General features: G+C 37.5%; 3 protein-coding genes across 3 annotated transcripts in view; 2 read left to right on the forward strand and 1 right to left on the reverse strand.

The window, feature by feature from the left end:
• Positions 1–2,139: 2,139 nt before the first annotated feature.
• On the forward strand, positions 2,140–10,245 carry fgf2 (fibroblast growth factor 2). Its single transcript, XM_058052998.1, has 3 exons — positions 2,140–2,961; positions 5,120–5,223; positions 5,493–10,245. The coding sequence occupies exons 1-3, from the start codon at positions 2,784–2,786 to the stop codon at positions 5,676–5,678; spliced, it is 468 nt and encodes a 155-aa protein (XP_057908981.1). The 5' UTR covers positions 2,140–2,783; the 3' UTR covers positions 5,679–10,245.
• nudt6 (nudix (nucleoside diphosphate linked moiety X)-type motif 6) lies at positions 5,266–14,490 on the reverse strand. Its single transcript, XM_058052916.1, has 5 exons — positions 14,204–14,490; positions 13,891–14,094; positions 10,919–10,974; positions 7,914–7,968; positions 5,266–7,765 (listed from the first exon to the last, which is right to left on the reverse strand). Exons 1-5 carry the CDS (start codon positions 14,442–14,444, stop codon positions 7,392–7,394), a joined length of 930 nt encoding a protein of 309 aa, XP_057908899.1. The 5' UTR covers positions 14,445–14,490; the 3' UTR covers positions 5,266–7,391.
• Positions 14,491–14,757: 267 nt separating this feature from the next.
• The window catches only part of afg2a (AFG2 AAA ATPase homolog A), a 104,866-nt gene continuing 92,106 nt past the window's right edge, over positions 14,758–27,517 (forward strand). Inside the window, exons 1-10 of the mRNA XM_058052798.1 lie at positions 14,758–14,930; positions 15,223–15,350; positions 15,418–15,575; positions 17,155–17,213; positions 17,298–17,945; positions 18,988–19,117; positions 19,212–19,268; positions 19,390–19,513; positions 21,027–21,128; positions 21,249–21,402. Coding sequence (XP_057908781.1) covers positions 14,816–14,930; positions 15,223–15,350; positions 15,418–15,575; positions 17,155–17,213; positions 17,298–17,945; positions 18,988–19,117; positions 19,212–19,268; positions 19,390–19,513; positions 21,027–21,128; positions 21,249–21,402 — 1,675 coding nt within the window. The 5' untranslated portion in view covers positions 14,758–14,815. The remainder of the gene's footprint in view (positions 14,931–15,222; positions 15,351–15,417; positions 15,576–17,154; positions 17,214–17,297; positions 17,946–18,987; positions 19,118–19,211; positions 19,269–19,389; positions 19,514–21,026; positions 21,129–21,248; positions 21,403–27,517) is intronic.

Here is a 27,517-nt window from a genome sequence, read left to right on the forward strand (position 1 = left end):
ACCCTCGGCCATCTCTGTGTGGAGTTTGCATGTTCTCCCCGTGCATGCGTGGGTTTTCTCCGGGTATTCCGGTTTCCTCCCACATTCCAAAAACATGCTAGGTTAATTGCCGACTCCAAATTGTCCATAGGTATGAATGTGAGTGTGAATGGTTGTTTGTCTATATGTGCCCTGTGATTGGCTGGCCACCAGTTCAGGGTGTAGCCTGCCTCTCGCCCGAAGACAGCTGGGATAGGCTCCAGCACCCCAGCATTTCACAAAATGAATGAATGAATGAATGTTTCTTGGTAGATTGAATTATTATTAGCCAAAATATTGAACTACAAGTGATATGTAATAGCTTATTTTGGTCACTAGGTGGCAGTAATGATACAAAACATGGAGAGATTACATTTCATGACCTTAAAACTGCATGAAGTCAGCATATCATGGCATGTATGACATGACGGAGTCGAAATTAAAGCTCTCCTTCCATCCCGTGTGGAAGTGGTACTTCCAACAAAGCTACAATGTGATGTAAACAATGAATAATAGGAGTATAAAGGTGAATATAGGGATGCTATTTCATATCTACAAGGATCTAATCATGTTAAAAAGTGTTTTTTATCCTATACTCTAACCATGAAAATATTTATTGATATTGAAACCTATAGCGCAGAAAGAGTTTTTTTTCCTAATGTTGAATGGAAAACATATTGAGGAAATTGGATGTTCTTTCTGATCAACAGTCCAAAACCATGACTACCAATGTTTGCCACATGGGGGAGACAAACGCTAGTTGACATTCCAACACACAGTCACTGGGAATGTTTGTTGAGATCCAGTAGCATACTGTACATCCAGAATCCAAATCCTACCTGTAGCAGTATTGTATTAAAGTATTAGAATTGATGCAGTATTACTCCTTGCTGGTACTGCATGTCCAGCTCTGCGAGGGGGTCATCAAAGGTCACTTGGGGTACTTATTCAATTCACACACGCTCGTGTGGCATGCGACACGTCGGCGGTGATCCATCTCTAATTGAAGAGTTGAGAATGGCATTCCCAAGTTTATTTTTAGAACTCATCATGTTTGCCTTTAAAGGAAAAGTGCACTTTTGTGGGAATTTTGCCCATCAGTCACAATTATTATGTCACACATATTGCACGTTTTTCTCTTTCCTGTGCGTGCTAAGGATTATAAAAACACATAGCAAGTATGCTAGCTGTTGTGGCAAGGTGTCAATACACTAGCAGTAAAAAATAATAGTATTAATGTTGCTGTAGCTGGGTTAATATGCACGTCACATGACATGTGCATGGAATGCTATTGCCGTTTTTTGGGGGTTATTCAGAAGGCATTTTTAGCTGCGTCTTTTTACCTGTTTTTATACCTTTAGAACGCACAAAAAAAAGAGACGTGTGTGTTTATGTGCAGTATTCCTTTAAGTCAGGGGTCTCAAATGTGCCAAATGTGGCCCGCAGGACACTAGTTTGAGGCCCCCGTCTTTGATATGAAAGTTTAATGTTAGTGCGGCCCGCGCAAGTTTGATATGGATGCTGTATGGTATCATGTACCCAGAAAAAATTATTACGTTTGATTCATGTTCATGTTAAAGGTTAAATAACTGTTAATAGTTATCCTCCCTATCCGTGTGGAAGTGGTAAGTTTTTGGCTATTTAAGTTGAAAGGAAATAACTTTGAAGGCTACCGTTTAGGTCGCTAGCTCTCTAGTTTGCGAGTTAGCATGTGTCTCAAGACCCTGCAAGTTGCGCAATATGTTGTAAATAAAAAGAGTATAAATGTGACTATAGTCGTGTTTTGTCATGTCTACAGGGCTCTAATAATGCTTTGTTCATTTTAATCTGAAAAAATAATTTGTCTACCCACCAACTATATGTGGTTTCTTAAGTTTTTATTATTTGCCGTTTTATTATTATTATTATTATATTTATTTATTACTGATTGATTTATTTTCTTTATTCTTGATTTATTTATTTTTCATCTTATTTTGTGTAGAAAAATAAAAATTAAGACATTTGAGAACAGTGGAATTTTTTTATCAGAGCTTTTCTTGTAGAAAATTGGAACCAAAGCAAAGTTTCTTAAATTTTTTTGTTTTTAATAAATGCGTTTTTTTTTTTTTTTGGGAAAACCTGATGCGGCCCAGTCTCACCCAGACCCTAGCTCCAGTGGCCCCCAAGTAAATTGAGTTTGAGACCCCTGCTTTAAGTTATCTGGACTCCTTAATGACGGGACACGATTTGCTCAGTTTTTCAGCTTCAGCTTCCTAAGGACTTCCTCCTGAAATAACTCCACATCAAGTTGGGAATGCTGAGCAGCCCGTATGAATGAACACACGGGTTCTGTCGGCATGCTTGCCGAAGGGTCACAGCAAAAAAGCTGCACATCCACCTCCCCCCCCTCCACTTTCCTTGCACTGGTGGGCGTGAGCTTACTCTGCGAGTGCGTTGGTGCTACCAGGGCGCATGCGAACTGAGGCCCAAACGGGGAAAGCCTTGCACACAGATCTAAGCCAGCTGCTTTGATTAAACCAGACTCCCAAGACCATCCACCCCCCCAAAACCATTAGAGCAGCTCTACACTCAGCAGGCGAGCACATGCAAACTTTAGCTTTAGCTTTTTGTCAGCGATACTCCCCCCTTAAAGGGGCACCCGAGGCCCTGCGACCCCCCCGTGTGAGTGTGAAGCTCCACAGAAGAGGGGAGGAGGGACGTTAGCGGGAGGTGGGAGGCCTACGGTGGGGCTACAGACTTAGCAGTCGCCAGGAAGCGAGGAGAAGATGGCCACAGGAGACATCACAACGCTTCCCACCACGCCTGAAGACGGCGGCAACGGCGGCTTCCCCCCCGGAACCTTCAAGGATCCCAAGAGGTTGTACTGCAAAAACGGGGGCTTCTTCTTGAGGATAAAACCGGACGGCGCAGTAGACGGAATCCGGGAGAAGAGCGATCCCTACAGTAAGTTCTTACTTGGACTTTTCTCTTCCTTAAGAGCTTAGCTTGTATGGAAATTACAGAGCGGCATTGTGGTTTTTCTACAGAAGAGTTTTGGGAATATCGGCGTTCCGTCATCAATGAAAGTGTTTTTAGCAAATAGGGATGATCAAGCTGAGTCACACTTTACGTCACACAACACAAAAACAGTCCTTAGACACGACTTCCTGATTACGAAGACTTAAAGGGACAATGACGTACAAGCCACCTTACATAATATCCCACCAGGTACACCAACCCACAGAAACTGTTGTCCTCACGTATTTTTATTTACAAATACAAAATACAAAAAAAATAGTCAAAAATTATTTTAAAAAGTAGCTTTTTCTACAAATAAAATGACTTAAATTGTACGACCGTATCAGTTTTCCACCAAAGGTTCGCCACAGGTGCATCCGCCATTGTTTGTGGTCTATGAGGATCAAAGAGTGAATTCTTTTAATGGTCGCATCAGGGGAAGGGACGCAGGGAGGCGGCTATGAAAATTCCTGAGGAAAATGAATGTTTGGGAAATGTTTTGTTCAGGGAGCCAGTGTGACATTTGGAAAATAGCTTCACCTAAACAAATACCTGATTGGAATTCTAGGAGTTATTTGAAGGGAATTGAGTTAAGCTTCAATATAGCAATGAGTCAGAGCTATCAGTGTGGATTCGTTTCGGAAAGGCACACTTAGCTTGGAATTGTTTATTCAATGAACCTTTTCACGTGATGCTTTTATTTTGGTAATGGGATCTCCATCAATGCTACTTCTGTTGAAAATGGCAGTGGAGTTGCCAAAGTTTGGCGTTCGGCAACACGGGATCGGTTCAATGCTCCTCACCTCGGAATCGAACCGCTTCAGTGATTTCGACCGCTGAGCCGCGGTTAGACTTGAGTCCTGTGTTGACAGAAACCCCGGGAAACGAACTAAGTGGGTTCAAAGGCAGCACGGATATAATAATCCATGCATGGGCAAACCCGTCTGGTACGGCCAGACCCAGGAACTGGAGTCGGGAACGCTGTCAGTCGGGGATGGGAACTCGGTGTCCAGCTACGACTCAAATTGTTTGTCATAAGTGGGTCATAATTTATCACTGTGTGATAATACGGGTCAAATGTACCACTGGGGTTCAATTCCACCTTCGGATATCTCTGTGTGGTCTTCCCATGCATGCGTGGGTTTTCTCCGGGTACTCCGGTTTCCTCCCACATTCCAAAAACATTCATTCATTTTCTACCGCATTTCCCCAGCAGGATGTGCTGGAGCCTATCCCAGCTGTCTTCAGGCGAGAGGCGGGGTACACCCTGGACTGGTGGCCAGCCAATCACAGGGCACATATAGACAAACAACCATTCACACTCACATTCATAACTATGGACAATTTGGAGTCGCCAATTAATTAACCTAGCATGTTTTTGGAAGACCTCACAGCTAGGAGACCCAGGGTTCAATTCCACCCTCGGCCATCTCTGTGTGGAGTTTGCATGTTCTCCCCGTGCATGCGTGGGTTTTTTCTCCGGGTACTCCGGTTTCCTCCCACATTCCAAAAACATTCATTCATTTTCTACCGCTTTTCCTCATGAGGGTCGCTGGAGCCTATCCCAGTTGTCTTCGGACGAGAGGCGGGGTACACTTGGACTGGTGGCCAGCCAGCCAATCACAGGGCACATATAGACAAACAACCATTCACACTCACATTCATACCTATGGACAATTTGGAGTAATGCTAATTAACCTAGCATGTTTTTGGAATGTGGGAGGAAACCGGAGTACCCGGAGAAAACCCACGCATGCAAACATGCAAACTCCACACAGGTGGAATTGAACCCTGGTCTCCTAGCCGTGAGGTCTTCCAAAAACATGCTAGGTTAATTAATTGGTGTCTCCAAATTGTCCATAGGTATGAATGTGAGTGTGAATGGTTGTTTGTCTATATGTGCCCTGTGATTGGCTGGCCACCAGTCCAGGGTGTACCCCGCCTCTCGCCTGAAGACAGCTGGGATAGGCTCCAGCACACCCTGCGACCCTCGTAAGGAAAAGCAGTAGAAAATGAATGAATGAATGTACCACTGTGGGAACAACACAATAGAATCTATTGTATACAGTGTGAGTACTTTGTACTACGTTTTTTTCCCTTCTAGTAACACTTCAGCTGCAGGCGACCTCGGTGGGGGAGGTGGTCATCAAAGGGATCTCCGCCAACCGCTATCTGGCCATGAACAGAGACGGACGACTGTTTGGAGCGGTGAGCGACTACATCTATCACATCGTTAACACGGTAGCCATGTTTCCACTCTGGGGTTCGAATCCCGAGGGCGTCAATACATGATCAGCGCTTAAAGACCCCTCTCTGCATACTTATGGGTTTAATAGCCAAAAGCGCTAAAGCTAAAACACAGCAAAGGACCACATGCATAGAGAGTGTCTTTATTCATCACCCCTGCAACAACTCAAAACAAAAACAAACCAGTTATCCAGATACTCTTGTCTAATTCTTCTCGTTTTCGCTTTCAGAGACGCGCAACGGAAGAATGCTACTTCCTGGAGCGCTTGGAGAGCAACAACTACAACACCTACCGCTCCAGGAAATACCCTAGCATGTACGTGGCGCTGAAGAGGACCGGCCAGTACAAGTCTGGAAGCAAAACCGGACCGGGTCAGAAGGCGATACTGTTTCTACCGATGTCCGCCAAGTGCTAAGGTTGGACAAACGTCTACGGTTTGATGGCGGTGAAGGAAGGTACTGTAGCTGTGATCTTTTATGACCCCCCCCGACCCCCCACCCCCACCTGCTTGACTTTTCGAAACTATGGGAACTAGTTTTTTTTACTGCAGAGTACTGCAGACAACTTCACTTGACACACGTTTTTTTGAACTTCGAACACTTAAGAGGACTCGGAATTTCCTGAAGTGTCTTGCAGTCTTTGCACCGCACTGGACCGGAACACAAAAACCGATCCCGAGGCAAAGTGACGTTCAGTCCGGTGACGGAGCTAGCTTAGAAGTTAGCTTAGAGGGTTTCTTCTCCCAACTCATCAAATACGACTATGCCCCTAAAGTAGGTTCATTCAGTTTTTCGGGGGGGGGGGGGGGGGGTGGTTCACCAGCCTGGTCAAATTAAATAGAGCGCTAGCTTGGTTTTTGTATACCCGCACCCAAGGATTGGGTTTGTGACATATTATTATTTTGTTCAGTGTGGCTAACAAGTGGTTCTTTTCGAGTTGGGACACCATGGACAGATCATCATTATTTTGCGTGTTTTTGTTTGATTTACTCATAGTTTTATTTGTTCATGGCAGGCGCGCAGAACAATGAACAATGAACAAATTCTGTACAGTCATCCCTCGCCACTTTGTGATGCTAATTTTCCAGTTTGATTCCATCGTGGTTGCTGAAAAATACACTAGTTCATACATCGTTACTCTTAACATATTTATGTAAATTTATGAATTTTGTTAGCCTAACTTAAGCATAAAAATGGCAAATATAAGGCTTTCAGAAAATGCATCCGTGTTGTAGTATGTCGTATTCGACATTGGTCGCTAGGTGGCAGTAATGTTACATTGATGAAACTGGAGGAAGTAGAAAAAGTACGAGGGTTTCTCCCAATGCTAGCATGTTTGAGTCTTATACTATGTCTACTATGTTGGATAATAGGAGTTTAAAGGTGACCATAGGGGTGTTATTTCTTGTCTAGAGGGCTCTAATTGTGTTTAAAATATTCAATTTAGAAATAAGCTATGCTACTTTGTGGAAAAAAATTATTACGGAAATGATTAACCGTGATCAAGGATTTACTTTGGGGGCGTTCAAGCACACTTTATGAGTGGTCAGAGTGTTGAGTATGGCTGTCAATCAAGCCACCGATTGGGGAACTTGTGGAATCGGGACTGTTGATTCTTTTGTACAAAAAAAACAGCCCCCGGTCTTATTTTTTTTTTTCAAGTTTTGTGCACGTGAATGTAACAGGACTTGAGGTCTGTCAATGATCCAAAAACGGTATCTCCGTCAGTTTTCATAAAAACGTGCTTTTTTTCACATAATTCATTTGGAACATGATTGGTTTGAAATACTTTTTTTTAGTTGTTCAGTGTTAAAAAGCGAAAGCAAACTAATTCCGAACCCGCAACGATCCGGCACCAAATAACACATCCAGCTCCAACCGGGACTTGAACAATCTCAAAAACTGCAAAAATTGCCTACTTTTTATTCAGTTCCTTCAAGTGTAGGGGCACTGCCCCACGTAGTTTGTTGCTATTTGCTGAGTTGGGATGATAGAAAATCCGGTTGTCAAATGCACTGTTTGTCTGAAATGCATGAATGGGCTCAACGGCGTTAAAGTCCATGAGTGGGCAGTCGTGATAATTTGTGTGAGTGCACAGCACCCGAGCCCAAAGAAAACCAAGTCCACGACTAAGACTGCGGAATCTGTCTGTGGTAAAGCTGGTAAAACATCCCAGAGTAAACGGACGGGAGCTCCTCCATGGTGAGGTCAATGTGCTGGAAGCCGCGCTCCAGACCGTGGAGCAGCAGCTTGGCTACGCGGGACGTGATGGGCGTGGTCTGGGCGGTCCGGGCTAGCTCGTTCAGGTCGAGCCACTCGCATCGCAGACACTCGTGGGGGCAGAAGTCGATGCGGTAGCTGAGCGGGCTGAGGCGGCAGATGATGTACATGTCGGACATGCCAAAGGCGCCCGGGTGCTGGTGTTGCTGCCGGATGCTCAGCAGGGATCGGAACTCGGAGCGAACGCCCGTTTCCTCAAAGACTTCCCGTACCGCCGTCGCTCCTGTAGGGTGAAAGAGCGACATGGGTGTCGATTTTTCTAACAAGTCGGACACTAAAGCTGCTTTTTTTTTTTTTTTTGCATGCATCGAATGCACCTCCATTGAATGTACTCACCGGTACTGTATTAGCGGCTTTGCTAACAAACTCACCGATATTCTCTCCTGGATCCGACAAACCGCCAGGAAACTTCCAGGCATTCAGACTCTGACAAGAAGCAACATCGGATATGGATATTAGTACATTTACATATTAGTACATTTACATATTACTACATTTGAGTACAACCTGAGAACTCTAGTTGGAGTAGCTATTTAGTTCCCTGTTTTGTAGTCGTGGTGAGCAATGAAGTGCCGCTAGAGCGCTAGTGTTTGGCGGAAAAACTGTTGAAATAACATTTAAATTTTTTTTTGAGGCGTGTGTCACATGGTTTGAAGTGGGAGGAGCCAGTTGACACTATAGCATCTTGAAGCCTTGATGCTAGCTGCATAGGATTTTACACTTGTGAAAACAATTATATTATTCCATCATTAATAATTACAAATTTTATCATTTCTGGAATATGGTTGTAAAAACATCAGAATATTTAAAAAAAAAAAAAGTAATAAACTTATATAGTCATAAATTTATGAGAATAAAGTCGTAAATTTACAAAAAAAAGTTGTACTGTCACGAGAATAAAGTTGGAAAAAAATTGTGAATTTACAAGAAAAATGTCTTTACAAAAAAGTGAAAATTTCTGAGAAAGTCGTAAATTTGAAATTTTATTTTTGTAAAAAAATGTAAATTTACAAGAAAAAAGTTGTACCGTTACGAGAATAAAGTTGGAAAAAAGTTGTGAATTTACAAGAAAAATGTCTTTACAATTTCTGAGAAAGTCGTAAATTTGAAATTTTATTTTCGTAAAAATTGTAAATTTACGAGAAAAAAGTTGTACTGTCACGAGAATAAAGTTGGAAAAAAGTTGTGAATTTACAAGAAAAATGTCTTTCCAAAAAAGGTGAAAATTTCTGAGAAAGTCGTAAATTTGAAATTAAATTTTCGTATAAAATTGTAAATTTACGAGAAAAAAGTTGTACTGTCACGAGAATAAGTTGGAAAAAAGTTGTGAATTTACAAGAAAAATGTCTTTCCGAAAAAGGTGAAAATTTCTCAGAAAGTCGTAAATTTGAAATTTTATTTTCGTAAAAAATTTTAAATTTACGAGAAAAAAGTTGTGCATTTACGAAAAGTCATAATGTTACATGAAGTCATAAATTCACTAGAATTAAGTTGTTGACTTTATTCTCAAAAGTTGTACATTTAAAAAAAATTGTTCAAAAAAAATTTACGAGGGGAAAAAAAGTCGTAAATTTACGAAAATAAACTCGTAAAATTACATGTCAGAGGGAAAACAGAGTACAGTTCTTCGGGAAGGAACGAAACTTTCCTCTCGCTTCAGGTAAGCTTTTATTTATAACGTGGCAGCAAAACATTAGCATGGCTAGCTAGCCCTTCCCACTTCCTCCTCCGCATGCCAACTTATTTTATACCAACTTATTTTTTTCTCGTAAATTTACGACTTTATTCTTGGAATTGTTTGTTTTGAAAAGATATCGAACAGAAGATGGTCCGGCGAGCAAGCAGATTTTTCCGCTGATTATGTTGAAACTGCGATGAATATTCTCGAGATGTACATACAGTATGTGAGAAGATGTGAGGTACACCCCCCCCCCCCCAAAAAAAAACACCTTTCACCACTTATCCTTGATATTTAAGACCAAAATATGCTGCTGGTTCAATGATACTGTCATGGTGTGTGTGAGTATAGATATTATTTTTGTAAACTACACATTAGATTTGTACGAGGAACACAAATGCACCATTTTTATTTTTTATTTTTTATTTTTTGAAAGGCGTTCTTACTGCTGGAGATGTTCCAATGAAGAAAATAATACTTTTTGACACTGAAAGCAGAGTTTTTGTTGTTGATGTTGTGGTTTTGGATTAAATCATTTGAGACTTTCATGCATTTTTGTCTTTTTTTTTTGTTAGGTGAGGCCTAAGTTCTGTTCTGGTTTAACGTCTGAGCAGAGTCACTGATATCAACGAGGTCGTTATTTCCTTTTCAGAACGGGTGGAGTTGTTATTTTGGCCCCCTGGGAAAGCAAACAAATGAGTGGAGTGTTTTTTTTTTTTTCCCCTCCTTAAGAGTGTTCTCATTCGGGTTGGGGAGGTGAGTGTGGTGCATTCATGGTCTGGGTAAACAACATGTTTGCTTGGGGTCAGCTAATTTGTGGCATCGCTTAGACCAGGGGTCTCAAACTCAAATTTACTTGGGGGGCCACTGGAGCTAGGGTCTGGGTGAGACTGGGCCGCATCAGGTTTTCCAAAAAAAAACGAAAAAAATGCATTTATTAAAAACAGAAAAATTAATAAACTTTGCTTTGGTTCAGATTTTCTACAATAAAAGCTCTGATAAAACATTCCACTGTTCTCAAATATCTTACTTTTTATTTTTCTACACAAAATAAGATGAAAAATAAATAAACAAATCAAGAATAAAGAAAATCAATCAATCAGTAATAAATAAATATAATAATAATAATAATAATAAAACGGCAAATAATAAAAACGTAAGAAACCACATATAGTTGGTGGGTAGACAAATTATTTTTTTCACATTAAAATGAACAAAGCATTATTAGAGCCCTGTAGACATGACAAAACACGACTATAGTCACATTTATACTCTTTTTATTTACAACATATTGCGCAACTGCAGCGTCTTGAGACACATGCTAACTCGCAAACTAGAGAGCTAGCGACCTCAACGGTAGCCTTCGAGTTATTTCCTTTCAACTTAAATAGCCAAAAACTTACCACTTCCACACGGATAGGGAGGATAACTATTAACAGTTATTTAACCTTTAACATGAACATTAATCAAACGTAATCATTTTTTCTGGGTACATGATACCATACAGCATCCGTATCAAACTTGAGCGGGCCGCACTGACATTAAACTTTCATATCAAGGCGGGGGGCCTCAAACTAGTGTCCTGCGGGCCACATTTGGCCCACGGGCCGCGTGTTTGAGACCCCTGGCCTAAAAAAACCTTTGTAGACCTTTCAATCTGTTGTAAGAAGCAGAACTCATTCATACTGCAGCAAATACCTTGTTTCGGTCTTGCACCACGAGCACCTTCCCATTGGACTCGTCCACAACTGCACCTTTTAAAAAAACAATAAAAATGTACATTATTTGTGTTTTTTTTTTTTACATTTTTTTTACCCCTTTAAAAGCACCCACTGAGTCCATAAATATATTTTATAATATATAATATTTAGACACGAGTAAAAACAGTAAGTGTGACTCAACTGGACTTTGTGAATGGACTGAACTTTTTGTTTATTTTACGAGCAACTTTTCCTGCTGCTGATCCGTCCTCCTTAAATGCACTTCACACAAGCGTGAAAGAGCGGTGTGTTTAAGGCCCCGACTTGGACGTCCCTGTGGAAATTGATGTCATTTGCCGTCCCGACGGAGCCAAAATCCAAGGTGCTGCTCTGCTGCTACGCAACGCCGGGGTTGGCGTCGCTTCCAGGACGTGACAGACTGCAGAATACTCAACTGGAGACACTTTTGAAGCTCTTTTCTTTCACACAGAAGATGAATTATGAAAACATAAAAAGTAATATCTCCAACTGGTTGGTTGCTAAGCATGCTAAGTGTTTCTCTGTACGGGATATTGAACATTATGGAGACTTTTAATAGATGCTGCAGACATGTTGTGACATGCTTCCACAGGGTCCCTGCATCACAACACTCATAGAAACCAAGCTTTGCCGCCCTCTGCTGGACAACCGACGTCATTACAACACAAACTGCGGCTACAAGGTTAGGTAAGTTTATATACACAAAGTCAAGGAACAGCACAGACAAGACCAGAAAATACCCGAATCAGAACTTGTATACAGTCAGAACAAGCCAGGAATATACCAAAACCAGAGGTATACACAAAACCAGCCAATAATACACCCTAACTCCGAGATACAAACAGGACTAGTCCAGAATATACCCTAACCCTGGACGAGATCTAAACTAAAAGTATAAACTAGCCCAGGATAGACTGTCTGCTAACACCAACGCATACACAGCTAGCCCAGAATGTACCCTAACTTCCAGAATATACCATAACTAAGTGCCCAAGATATACTGTACAGTACCTTAGCTTGTGGATAATAACTAAAATACCCAATAATACACTCTAAGGTATACACAGTGATACGCATAGATACACACTGGGATAATCTAGAATATACCTTAAGCCGGAATAAGATCTAAGAGTAAAAAAGAAAAACTAGCCAAGAATAGTATGCTAACTCTAAGGTATACACAACCAGTCAGAATATACCCTAACTTCAGAATGTACTATAACGCTGATAAAAAATCAAATACCCATAATACACCCTCACCTGGACTTGCCCAGAATATACCCTAGATCCTCGATAATAACTACATTCGCCAATAATATACCCTACACAAACAAGGATACAACCAAACTTAGCATAGAATATACCCTAGTCCCAATCATGGTATTTAAACTGAACTAACCAGGAATATACCCCAACCCTAGGGTATCAAGAATAGACCCACCATTGGGCGATATAGTTGACTAATCCAGAATATACCCTAATCCTTGCCATGGGGCACCAAACTGGACTAACCCAGAATATACCCGAACTTTTCCATTAATACACCCTACTCTCTGACCTAGCTAAACAGAGCTAATCCAGAATATACCCTAACTCTTAGATTAAAAACTGGACTAGCCTTGCAATATACCATATTTTTGGAATAAAAACTAGATTAGCCAATAATACACCCCCTTTCAGACATACCTAAACTGGACTAGTCCAGAATATACCCCAACTCTTGGATAGAATGAGACTATTCAAGAATATAACCTAAAAACATATAGCCAATAGTACACCATACCAATAATATACCATACCAATAGTACACATACCAATAATATACCATACCAATAGTACACCATACCAATAATACACCATACCAATAGTACACCATACCAATAATACACCATACCAATAGTACACCATACCAATAGTACACCATACCAATAATATACCATACCAATAGTACACCATGCCAATAATATACCATACCAATAGTACACCATGCCAATAATATACCATGCCAATAGTACACCATACCAATAATACACCATACCAATAGTACACCATACCAATAATATACCATACCAATAGTACACCATACCAATAATATACCATACCAATAATACACCATACCAATAATATACCATAACAATAGTACACCATGCCAATAATATACCATACCAATAGTATACCATACCAATAGTACACCATGCCAATAATATACCATACCATACCATACCAATAATACACCATACCAATAATATACCATACCATACCAATAGTACACCATACCAAGAATACACCATACCAATAATACACCATACCAATAATACACCATACCAATAATACACCATACCAATAGTACACCATACCAATAGTACACCATACCAACAGTACACCATACCAATAATACACCATACCAATAATATACCATACCAACAATATACCATACCAATAATACACCATACCAATAGTACACCATACCAACAATATACCATCCCAATAATACACCATACCAATAATATACCATACCAATAGTACACCATACCAACAATATACCATACCAATAGTACACCATACCAATAATACACCATACCAATAATATACCATACCAATAATACACCATACCAATAGTACACCATACCAATAATACACCATACCAATAATACACCATACCAATAATACACCATACCAATAATACACCACACTCTTCGGCAAATCGAAACAGGATTTGACCAGAATGTACCTGAACTCTTAGGTAGAAACCGGACAAGCCCAAATATACCCTGACTGCTGTACAACTATAGTTGTACAACTATAGTACTAGTATACAGTATAGTATAGTATAGCATATAGTATAGTAATAGTATAGATGTTCATGGCCAATAAAATACCGTGCCCTGAGAGACCTGGACCAGAAGGTCAAAGGTGTTTCTGCGATCTTACCTGCGACCCCGACTTGGTGCGTAGCGTAGCAGGGTAGCCTGCTGTGCCCCTCCCCCAGCCAGAGGGCCAGGACGGCGTGGTGATCTTGGGCATGATGGAAGGTGAAGCCCTGGGCGGCGGCGCTGGCGGCACAGCGGCTCAATGCCATGGGGACCCGGAGCCACACGGCCACCTTGCCCTCCTCTTTCCACCGGGCCAGGGACTCTGCAGCACACGTGACACAGGTCCAAGATTGATCATGACCTTGATCGTGATCTTGCATCTCGTGCATCTTTGTGTCACTATTGTGTAACGTAAACACAACACAACCAACCTTTCAGTACCGCACTAAAAGAACTTTCACTGATGTCCTCCGGAACACCGACGGCCGCCAGGTCCACCGTCACCCCCCCGAATCGATCCACTTTACCGGTCAGAAACGCGGGGGCGGTGCCCTCCTCCCGGTGCAACTGACTGACAGCTATCGTGGACGAGAACGCGCGGTAAGGGCACTTCCGGCGAAGCTCAGCGCGAAACACAGGTAGAAGTTTGTAAAGAAGCAAGGAAGCTGCCATGTTTATTAAGTTCTCTTTAAATGCCACACGGTGGGTAGCCCATGAATGTTACATGAACTTCCGCCTTTGACGTTGCGTAAATACCGTAAATAGCCATAGAAGAAACAGGAGCTATAACATATTAAAGATTAGACGTAATTGCTCTACGTTAAAGATTCAAGTACACTCAATTTCATTTTAATATATGTTAAAAATTAATATACATGCTTAAATGTAAATATAAAAAAGCGCTGAAAAAAATACAAGCCCTTACTTTTGCTGCATTACGGTAAAACGGGGCGAGGCTAAGCTTTGACCCGGAAGTTTTCGTGACGCCGGTGTTTACACATGTTTGCTCTTTCACATGCTGCCCCTTTTTCGAACTTGCTAACATGTCCAGCAAGAAAAGCAAAAACAAATCAAAGCGCTTAAATGAAGGCGAAGATTCGACCAACTCGGATACAAAAAGCAGAAACTATTTCAACGTCATTGATTTCATTGAGAACGGTACGAATATCGAAAGCGGTCACTTGTTTTGGGTTGCAAGCTAGTTAAACATTTAGCACTTTGTCATTTAATTGCACGTGTAAGCGTTTCATTTAAGACATATCTGGAATAAGATTATTCCAACTATATATATATATATATATGCGTCATATTTATACACAGTTCTTTACTATTGTAAAAGTAAGGTAACAGACAAGAGCTGCGCTCATTAGCATTATATGCAGCAGCTTGAGAAAAATGGAGAAATATTCCCATGTATAGAAACGTCTGATTGGTTATTGTTCTTCAACAGCTGAGGACAAAACACCCAAAATCTGCAGGTCATCCTTAGCCCAGCTGAGCCTCAACTCCTTAAAGTCAGCAGGCGTCAGCATCGGCAGGCCGGTCCTCCTGACCAGTCCAGGAAGCGGAAGACAGGAGGTATCTTCATCTTCTGCTCATTTTCCTCTCAGGTGTTCTTTTCCCTTCATTCTCATCCGTGCTGCAGGTATGTCTGGGATGGCCTGCCGCCACCTTCCCTGCCGGGAAAGTGGGCCTTCACGTGTGTGTCCAGAACAACCTGAAAGTGAAAGGCGGGGATGAAGTGATGCTGCATCCTCTGACGGGTCCTGTGCTTCCTGCTGAGGAGGTCGTTCTCTCTCCCAGGTAATCCCAGATCTTATTATTTTCATTGGTGAGTACATCTGGGAACAGGCTAGGCCAAATAAACGTTCATCGTAATTTTGGCTAAAACAATAAAGTTGGATTTTAATTATAAAATATAATCACATTAAACAATATATAATAATATATAATATAAATGATTTAATATAATTTACAATGTACATTATAATTATTAATTATTATAATTTAATATAATAATAATATATAATTTAATAATATAATTTAGCAATGTTAGGATTTTAATTATAAAAATATAATCACATTAAACAATATATAATAATATATAATATAAATGATTTAATATAATTTACAATGTACATTATAACTATTAATGAATATTATAATTTAATATAATAAGATATAATTTAATAATATAATTTAGCAATGTTAGGATTTTAATTATAAAATATATTCACTTTAAACAAAATATAATAATTGTATAATATAAATGATTTAATACAATTTACAATCTATATAATAATATAATTTAGCAATGTTTTTATTTAATGCTACTACTAAGAATATAGTTACTAAAAATAACCAAATAATAACAGTATTATTATTGATACTTTTTAAATACCAATTGAATATTACATATTGCTAAAATGTATTATTTTTAAATAGATTTTTGTTTTATTATTTGAAGGCGTATTTTATTCTGGAAAATTGAAGGAAATTTTCTAATTTTTATGATAACATTATTAAATAATTGTAGCATTAATTGTGTTTATCTTCCTTTTTAGACCATAAAAACACTACCCGCACAGTTATTAGGATTTTAATTATAAAATATATTCACATTAAACAATATATAATGATTATATAATATAAATGATTCAATATAATTTACAATGTACATTAAAATATAATTTAGCAATGGTTTTATTTAATGCTACTACTAAGAATAGTTGCTAAATATTAACTAAATAATAACAGTATTATTAATGATACTTTTTAAATACCAATTGAATATTAAATATTGCTAAATGTATTATTTTTCAATAGATTTTTGTTTTATTATTTGAAGGCGTATTTTATTCTGGAAAATTGAAGGAAATTTTCCAATTTTTATAATACCATTATTAAATAATTGTAGCATTAATTGTGTTTATCTTATTTTTTAGACCATAAAAACACCACCTGCACAGTTATTAGGATGTTATGTTTAAGGATTTATGGTTTTATGGTGGCTACAGCATGACACTGGAACAAAATATTTACATATTTGTTATTTTTTATGAGGAAAGCATATTTCACACAAATTGCACATTTACCACTGTCAAATAAAATGAAATAATGAATAATACTTGATGTTTTGCATCAATTATGTACACTTTCACTTGGATAACTTAGTGTTTTTTTATTTAAATTTATTTATAAATATGTCATTATTAGGTTTAATACCAGTGTGTATTATTTTTGTGACCATTTAATGCAATAATGGAAGTTTGAAAACAATTAATTGCCACTACTTTATGTTACGGTAATTTTTGATTAAACACTGCCATCTGCTGGACTTTTGTTGTAACTGCAGCGCTAATTTGCTTTTCGTTTCTTTCAGGTCCAAAGATGAAAAACTGGACACGGACCAGTTCAGGAGCTTCCTGATCAATTCTTTAGGTATTTTGGGTTATTGTGAGGAGATATGTTTTAATAACATTTACATCTCTTTGATTATGATTTTTATTGATATATATTTTCCAGTTGGCAACATCATTCTTCCAGGAAACGTCCTTTTTCTAACCTACTTTGGACGCCCCTGCAACCTTTTTATCGAAACCGTAAAAGGCGAGGATGGCAGCGCCCCCCAGAGGCCCCCTCATCGTCTGTCTTCCTCCGCCCCAGATAAAGAGTCATGGTCCACCATGAACTCCGTGCTCGATTCCACCCCCGCAGACCTTTCCTTGCAGCTCAGCCTGCTCACTGTAGATGACAGCAGGGGGCCATGCGCCACCCCCACGGCGAGCACCCCGCACAAACCCACCTCCCTGCCGTCCCTGTCCTCACCCACGTCACCCACGTCTCCCATATGTGATGCACATAACCCCCCTGCAGACTCTGAGGAGACCACCACCAGTGTGGAGGGTTCCTTCAGCACCGAGCAGGCCAAGAAAGCCCCCACAGCCCCCTCTGCTGGCTGGTCGAGCACTGACACCTTCTACCGCCTATGCAGCACCACCAAAGTCACCTTTAGAGGAATGACGACGACGACGAAGCAGGAAACACACGCTAAAGAAGCGAAGAGGTCAAAGGTCACGTACAGCATGATTGGCGGCCTGAGCAGCCAGCTGGAGGTCATCAGAGAAACCATAGAACTTCCTCTCAAACACCCTCAACTCTTCTCCAGCTATGGTAGGTTTAAGCCCATTGTATGAAGACTCAATTTAAAAATCATAATAATAATGTATGTAATAATAATAATAATAATATTGTAATATTTTTTTTCTAAAGATACTTAAAACAATCACATTATAGGGAAGGAAAATATTTTGGTAAAATTAATTAAATAAATTAATAAAAATAAAAAACACCCTCAACTCTTCTCCAACTATGGTAGGTTTAAGCCCATTGTATGAAGACTCAATTTAAAAATCATAATAATAATGTATGTAATAATAATAATAATAATATTGTAATATTTTTTTTCTAAAGATACTTAAAAAAAATCACATTATAGGGAAGGAAAATATTTTGGTAAAATTAATTAAATAAATTAATAAAAATAAAAAACACCCTCAACTCTTCTCCAACTATGGTAGGTTTATGCCCATTCTATGAAGACTCAATTTAAAAATCATAATAATAATGTATGTAATAATAATAATATTGTAATATATTTTTTCAAAAGATACTAAAAAAAAATCCCATTATAGGGAAGGAAAATATTATATATAATATAAAATTAATTAAATAAATTAATAAAAGTAAAAAAAAAATAGCAAATAATAATAATTAATAATAATAATTAATAATAATTAATAATGAATAATAATGAATAATAATGAATAATAATGAATAATAATGAATAATAATGAATAATAATGAATAATAATGAATAATAATGAATAATAATGAATAATAATAAATTAATTAAATAAAATATAATTTTTTTGTGATTCCATCCATCCATTTTCTATGCCGCTTATCCTCACTAGTGTCGCAGGTATGCTGGAGCCTATCCCACATAGGCCTGGGCCCCTCTGTTATGACAATAATAATTTAAAAAAATATGAGTAAAATAAGGTGATATAAGAATAAATTGTGAATTTAAAAGGAAAATAAAACACTACAACAAATAATAACAAAATAATAATAATAATAAAAAAAAAAAAATGTTGTAAAAAAATATCCCATCATTCCAATGAATTTATCGTGGTTGTATTTTTTTTTCTAGGCATCCCCCCTCCAAGGGGGGTCCTCCTGTACGGACCCCCTGGCACGGGAAAGACGATGATCGGAAGAGCCATCGCCAACGAGGTGGGCGCTCACATGACGGTGATCAACGGGCCAGAAATCATGAGCAAGTAAGATGGAATCATCTGGCGCCGTAGCATATAAGCTAAGTTACTTCATGTCGTGTGTGTGTGTGTGTGTGTGTGTGTGCGCGTGTGTGTGCAGGTTCTACGGGGAAACCGAAGAAACACTCAGGCGAATATTCACCGAGGCATCTGAGAGGTAAACTATCATTCTCATTCTGATTGATATGCTAGTAACGCCCAAATATGGCCGACATAACATAATATAACCGACACCCACCGCATGAAATAAAACTTTATTTTTCTTTTCTTTCAAACAGAACACCTTCAATCATCTTTATTGACGAACTGGATGCTTTGTGTCCCAAACGAGACGGCGCCCAAAACGAAGTGGAAAAACGAGTCGTCGCTTCCCTCCTGACTCTCATGGACGGGATCGGTTCCGTAAGTTATCCTTTTTTCGTGTTCGATCCCCAAGTGTACCGCTGTCAGGCTGTCCTCCCGTGTGATGCTTTCAGGCCATTTGGCAGCAATTGGAAACGCTTGGGAATGCTTCAACCGAACCATTCCAAACCTGGGAAACAAATCACCTGAGATCACCATGACCTGACAAAAATGATATCAGCAAAGACGTGTTGTTTTTTGTAGTAGTACTGCTAGTCATTACTACTCATTTCCTGTACCAAGAGCCAAGGTTATCATCCCGGATCAGTCCGCTGTCCTCCTCCACAGCATTCCTGCTTGCATCCTAACTTCTTCTCTGACATCTTCAGACCATTCCAAGAAACACAAACCCTTTTTTTTGTAATCAGGCTTTTAAAATGTCAAACGTCTTGAACGTCTCATGAATCATAAGAATCATCGCTTGGATGCGATTCAGCTTCTCTTGGGTGCTGATGGCCATTTATTACATATCATATACAGTATATACGTACACTGTTTATATGTATATTCTTATTCTCATGCATAGACTGGATCTGGATTTATGACCATATTTCATGACCACAACCAATCAGATTTCCTAATTAATTTTAATTTTAATTTTAATTTTAATTTTAATTTTAATTTTAATTTTAATTTTAATTTTAATTTTAATTTTAATTTTAATTTTAATTTTAATTTTAATTTTAATTTTAATTTTAATTTTAATTTTAACCCTAAACCTAATCCTAACCCTATTTTAATTTTAATTTTTTAATTCAAAATATTTCTTAGTTGGGGGTAATGCTAATGGTTTGATTTCATTTGAACATGCATCAGATTACAATTGAATGCATCCCATAATCAGTTCACAGTTCCACATGTCCAAAAGGAGTAGGAAGAAGCAAAGCTTATTAAATCCTACCCCTCCATCTGGTACTTTTACAATCAGTAACTGTTACATTTGTTCACTTCCTGCTTTCATAATATAATTTAATATTTTTTAATTTTAATTTTAATTTTAATTTTAATTTTAATTTTAATTTTAATTTTAATTTTAATTTTAATTTTAATTTTAATTTTAATTTTAATTTTAATTTTAATTTTAATTTTAATTTTAATTTTTTAATTCAAAATATTTCTTAGTTGGGGGTAATGCTAATGGTTTAATTTCATTTGAACATGCATCAGATTACAATTGAATGCATCCCATAATCAGTTCACAGTTCCACATGTCCAAAAGGAGTAGGAAGAAGCAAAGCTTATTAAATCCTACCCCTCCATCTGGTACTTCAGTAACTGTTACATTTGTTCACTTCCTGCTTTCCTAATTTTAATTTTAATTTTAATTTTAATTTTAATTTTAATTTTAATTTTAATTTTAATTTTAATTTTAATTTTAATTTTAATTTTAATTTTAATTTTAATTTTAATTTTAATTTTAATTTTAATTTTAATTTTAATTTTAATTTTAATGAATGGTTAGAATAGCAGCAATAATATGAAATAAATCTGATTTTGAACATCGTCTGTGCAGGAAGGTCATTCAGGACAGCTTCTGGTCCTGGGGGCCACAAACCGGCCCCATGCCCTCGACCCCGCCTTGAGGCGACCAGGCCGCTTTGACAAAGAGCTGGAGGTGTGTACTTTTCCTACATCGTTCTGACCTAGAAGAGAAACGCAACGTTTTGTTTGGAGTTCCCCAAGGGTCAATTCTAGCCCCCCTTATATATGCTCATGTAATCCCGTTTTCTAACAGGTTGGAGTTCCCAGCCCCGCCGAACGTGCCGACATTTTGCAGAAGCAGCTGGCTTCCGTGCCGTGCGACGCCACCGCAGAGGAGCTGACACGCCTGGCTGACGCCGCCCACGGCTACGTCGGGGCCGACCTGGCGGCTGTTTGCAAGGAGGCAGGTAGGAATCAGATTTTTGATTCAAATTATAATTAAAAAATCACCATCTACACTGGGTTGGATGAGGAAAATTCTGATGTCAAGAAGTTTTTTATTAAATTTATTTAGCGACGCGAGAAGGTCAAAATAAGCATTTATAAGCATTATTTATTTATTTGTATTTTTTAATTTTTTGTATTTTAATTTTTAATTTTTTGTATTTTAATTTTTTAATTTTTATTTTTGTATTTTTGTATTTTTTATTTTGTATTTTTTATTTTGTATTTTGTATTTTGTATTTTTTATTTTTTATTTTTTATTTTTTATTTTTTATTTTTTATTTTTTATTTTTTATTTTTTATTTTTTATTTTTTATTTTTTATTTTTTATTTTTTTGAAACAAAAAATTTAAAAAAATTGTTTAGCTCCACCCACTCTAATAACTGTCAATCAAACCAGTGTCTTGACTATCCCATTGGAGTGAATGAGCGGGTCTCCAACCCCCGCCTACCTTTTCTGCGTCCGACCACAATGGCCGCCGACTTACTTCTTCCAAAAAACGAGCCGTGTGTTAAATTCCTGCAGTCAATTGTCGTGTTTTATTAACCTAAAAGGAAGTTGGGGGGTTTCTGTGGTGTTCAAATCCCAAAGACAGAAACCACTGAAACCACCTCCTCCTCCTCCTCCTCTTCCTCTTCACTCACAAACCCATCCACCTCTTGCAAATCACACACACACTTTCTACGTGTGTGATTGGATGTGTGCACACCCCCTTTATTTCCCGTGCGCGTGTCCTGTCAAGCGCTCCCTGGGTGGTCCGAGCACCGTATTGCATTTCCAGCTGAGGCGGGAGTCGGGAAGAGTGGTGAAAGAGCTTTGCCGCCACGTCGACTTTGCAGGGCGAACGCCACAGGAAAGAATCAGGGCAAAGGATCGTAAATATTTGATCCAGTTTTACCTTGAATGAATACCTAAGTCACCCACATTGTTGACAGAATACACGGAGGACTTGTAAAGTACTGCGGTACCTCGGTTTTTGGAGTTAATTTGTCCCGAATGATGATTAGATGATATGGAGGTAAAAAAAAAAAACTATTTTTTTGAAGTTTCCATTGCGCACGACTATGTAAAAACACACAAAAAGTCAGTCGCTGAGCGAGGATGCAAAAAAAAAAAAAATTATTCAAAATATTGGTGGGGGCTAATGGTAATGGTTTAATTTCATTTGAACATGCATCAGATTACAGTTGAATGCATCCCATAATCAGTTCCCAGTTCCACATGTCCAAAAGGAGTAGGAAGAAGCAAAGCTTATTAAATCCTACCCCTCCATCTGGTACTTCAGTAACTGTTGCATTTGTTCACTTCCTGCTTTCCTAATTTTAATTTTAATTTTAATTTTAATTTTAATTTTAATTTTAATTTTAATTTTAATTTTAATTTTTATTTTTATTTTTATTTTTATTTTTATTTTTATTTTTATTTTTATTTTTATTTTTATTTTTATTTTTATTTTTATTTTTATTTTTATTTTTATTTTTATTTTTATTTTTATTTTTATTTTTATTAACTGTTACATTTGTTCACTTCCTGCTTTCCATAATACAGTTTAAGGTTGTTTTTTTTTTTAATAATGTACAACTGCTTGTATTGTTTCTTGAATTGGCTAATTTTAATTTTAATTTTAATTTTTTTTTATTATTTTTATTTTTTTTTTATTATTTTTATTTTTATTTTTATTTTTATTTTTATTTTTATTTTTATTTTTATTTTTATTTTTATTTTTATTTTTATTTTTATTTTTATTTTTATTTTTATTTTTATTTTTATTTTTATTTTATTTTTTTATTTTTTTATTTTTATTTTTATTTTACCTCGGTTTTTGGAGTTAATTTGTTCCGAAACGTTGGACAAAAATCCAAATGTATGAAATCCATAAAATGAAAGCCAAATAGATGGATTCCGCCACCATGATTGGATGATATGGAGGTAAAAAAAAACAGATTTTTTTGAAGTTTCCATTGCACACGACTATGCAAAAACACAAAAAGTCGCTGAGCGAGGATGCAAAAAAAAAAAAAAAAAATCTGGGATTTTTTTTCCCGTGTACACCCTTACGAAAATGAAATATATTTATCAATATATTACTTTAAATATATTGTATTATATTATAATATATTATTTTTCCATTATATTTTCCAATACATTATATATTATAAATACATGGAATAATATATTTTTGTTCATATATTATATATTCATGTAATATATGGCAATATATTGCAGAATATACAAATGATTGCCGCTTTCAATATATTGAAATATATTAAATCCAAATATATAATATATGAGTTTATATATCCCAAATTATATGCAATTTTAAACATGTAAAAATATAGTCCTTTTTGTATATGTATCAATATATACACATATATGATCTATGCATATATTGCAATATATTAGAAAATATAAACATAAGATCCCATATATGGAAATATATTTCCTAATACATTGCATTATATTTGCTAAATATACTGCAATATTTTTTTTTTCCATAAGGGCAGGACTAAAATGTCAGCGAGCGTGAAATTTGCGGTCACGCCACTTGTGAAACTGGACCTCGCACACTTTCAGTCAACGCGGCCACGGCTGTCATTTCAATGTTTTTACAGTCTAGATTTGACATGCTGCTCCCGCTCTTAAATGTCATCTTACTCACTTTTTCACCCCCCCAACCCCCCTGCCGCCATGTTTGGGCCAAAAGGTTACTCAAACATGGTGTTACCGCCATCGGGTATTGAAATAGACCCACACAAACATACATTACATTTTTTTTTTTTTTTTTTTTATAATCCTGTTTTTTCCTTCATGGTCGGGAACAAACATGACGTGGGAAGTGCAGTTGTTTCCTGGGGCTGCCCAGGTAACAATGAGGGACGAACACGCTGACACGCTTGGCACACAGCTGCACACACACACACACACACACACACACATGTTGCCGATACGTACTTGGATGCTGACTTCCTACCTTAAACACAACACCTGCTTAAAGATGACGGGAAGTTTTTGTTTGTTCAGCAGAAGCAGATGGATCGGCACCAGTTTGCCAGTAAATAGTTGAATTTCCTGCAAAACTAAACATGCTAATCTGACTGTGTGTGTGTGTGTGTGTATTTGTGTTGTTTATCTGCTCACTTGACTCAACTCCCTCTAGCGGACAAACAGCATATTACAGCTAGGTTATGTTCAAACAAACAACATATCAACATTATTAACTTGGTTAAAGTGATTAACAAAGATGCTGTATGATATGCTAAGGGATGACATGCATGAAAGTTTTTTTCCAGCCACTTAATTTTTCCCATTACAGTTGTAAGACATAGCTCAAAAATATCATACCGCTCTTAGGCTGGTAATGAGGACAAATGGCACGACTGTGCATGATATGCTGCTTGCTGCTATGTCTCATGACTTTCAGAAAGAAGACAAAATGCACCATTGACAATTTCTATTTAACACAGCAGTGGAAAGGAGTCGATAAAATACTGAAAAAATAATGTAACGTAACAGGAAAATAAGCGTTAGTCAAGACACTGCATGATATGCTGCTTGCTGATATATATGATTTGCTTGGAAAGAGGGGTAAAAAGACACAATGACAAAGCGGCAGGAAACCGTAGATAACATGCTAGCGATATGTCACACATAACAAGAAAATAAGCTGCATTAGTCAAGACACTGCATGATATGCTGCTTGCTGCTATGTATGATTTTCTTGTAGAGAGGGGTAAAAAGACACTGACAAAGCAGTAGATAACATGCTAGCGATATGTCACATATAACCAGGTTTAAGCTGCTTTTAGTCAAGACACTGCATGATATGCTGCTTGCTGATATATATGATTTACTTGTAGAAAGGGAGGAAAAGACACTAACAAAGCGGCAGGATGCAGTAGATAACATGCTAGCGATATGTCACACATAACAAGGAAATAACCTGCATTAGTCAAGACACTGCATGATATGAAGAGCTTGCAACCAAAAGGTGCTAAATCCATTTTGACTGATTTCGAGAAAATCAATGATTTTTAACTACGCACATATCAATCTATTTGGTCATCAAGTCTATATTGCAAATGAAAGAACTATCAATATAGGTCATAAAAATGCATGCTATAAAAATCCTGCACACACCATGTATTTTATATATATTTTTTAATTACTTTTTTTTCGGATTTAGCGCCTTTTGGCTGAAATAAATTTGAAGTCACCTTTAACTTCTTCAATGGCATTGTTGTAAAAGAATGTGCTATGCTAATAAAATAATTACAACACAGAAGCCATTTTCAACATACAATACACCCCCCACCCACACACACACACACATGCACTCGTTCACCTTCACACATTACAGAAACAAAATGTTATAACCTACCACTAGTACACTGTTACTGATAAAATTTTAAATTTCATTAATTTCAACAATAGAAAATTAAACATCCAAGAATATCTTTTATTTTCATGTTCACATCAACATACAGCCACACGCACATCAATTCCCTAACACCAAATGGCACATATGGGACGGAATCAAACACAAAATTTCAACTCAGCTTCACCGCTATTTGATCTCCTTTTAGCCTTGTTTTTCTTCCATTCTCCTTCATTCTTCTGTCTTTTCCTTGGGTTATTTCTTATATCAGCCAGCTCATTCATGGTAAAACTGCATTAGGATTGTATAAATTGCAGTATTTTTGCGACTTCGTATTCGATCAAAATGTACACAAACAAAACAGGATGCGCACTGATACTGGCTTTTTGTATGTGCAGTGCCAATTGTATTCTTCCCTCTGATTGGTCAGATTATCAATAGATGGGAAACTTGGGCCAATCAGAATAAAGAATAAAGAAAGGGATTTAGCTCCTTTTGGTTGAAATCTGAAATGGAAATAGCGCCTTTTTGTTGAAAGCATACATTTTTTTTCATATTTTTTAAAATGATTTCAAGACCAAAATATGTGATTTGGATACACATGACAGAGGTCTATTAAACTCATGAAAAACATGCATCTTAGTGAAAATTGGATTTAGCGCCTTTTGGTTGCAAGCTCTTCATATGATTTGCTTGTAGAAAGGGAGGAAAATACACTGACAAAGCGGCAGGAAGCAGTATAGATAACATGCTAGCAATATGTCACACATAACAGAAAAATAAGCTTTAGTCAAGACACTGCATGATATGCTGCTGGAAGAGTATCATGTGACCTGCCGTTCTCTGTAACTGATTACAAATGGCTTATTTTTTATGAAAGAGTGTCGGTTGATTGATTTAAGAAGCCGAATCATCCGTTAGTCTGCCCTGTAAAGTCAGCCTTCACCCGTGATGCCTATAAAGTTTTCCCCCGAGGCCCCGCCCCTCATTCCCTCGTGTCATCATCCTCGCGTATTGACCCCGTTTCACTATTGGATGCCGTCATGTGGTCTGCCGGAGCCTGGTAGACTCTCAGGGTGCAGATGACTCACTTCCAGAGTCCAAACCCTGTTAAGTGTGTGTGTGTGTGTGCGCGTGTGCATGCTTGTTTGGTTGCTGCCACATCCGGGCCCCGCTGTTTACAAGCCTCTCTAAACAGGGCAAGCCCACCAGAACAAAAAAAAAAAAAAAAGGCCAGTAAAATTGATTATGGGCAATAATAAACACACAACTCTGCTGAAAGCTTCGGCTTGTAACTTGACGGCACAAAGAACTCAACCCGTAAATATCCCGCTCTAAACCACAAGCACATTTAAAAGGCTTTTAACAGTACTGTACTTTATCCGTGTACTTTTAACTATGTCTCAACAATAATATGTGATATACTGTATTATACTATGGTACCCATTATGTCATTTGTATGGTCATATCACCTTGTACTTCGGTACGGGGTACATTATTAAAAAAACAAACAAACAAACCTTAAACTGTATTGTGGAAAGCAGGAAGTGAACAAATGGAACAGTTAATTAAAATTAAAATTAAAATTAAAATTAAAATTAAAATTAAAATTAAAATTAAAATTAAAATTAAAATTAAAATTAAAATTAAAATTAAAATCATTCATTCATTCATTCATTCATTCATTCATTCATTCATTTGA

Source organism: Doryrhamphus excisus, chromosome 2 (assembly GCF_030265055.1).
Source record: "Doryrhamphus excisus isolate RoL2022-K1 chromosome 2, RoL_Dexc_1.0, whole genome shotgun sequence".
Classification (NCBI taxonomy): domain Eukaryota; kingdom Metazoa; phylum Chordata; class Actinopteri; order Syngnathiformes; family Syngnathidae; genus Doryrhamphus; species Doryrhamphus excisus.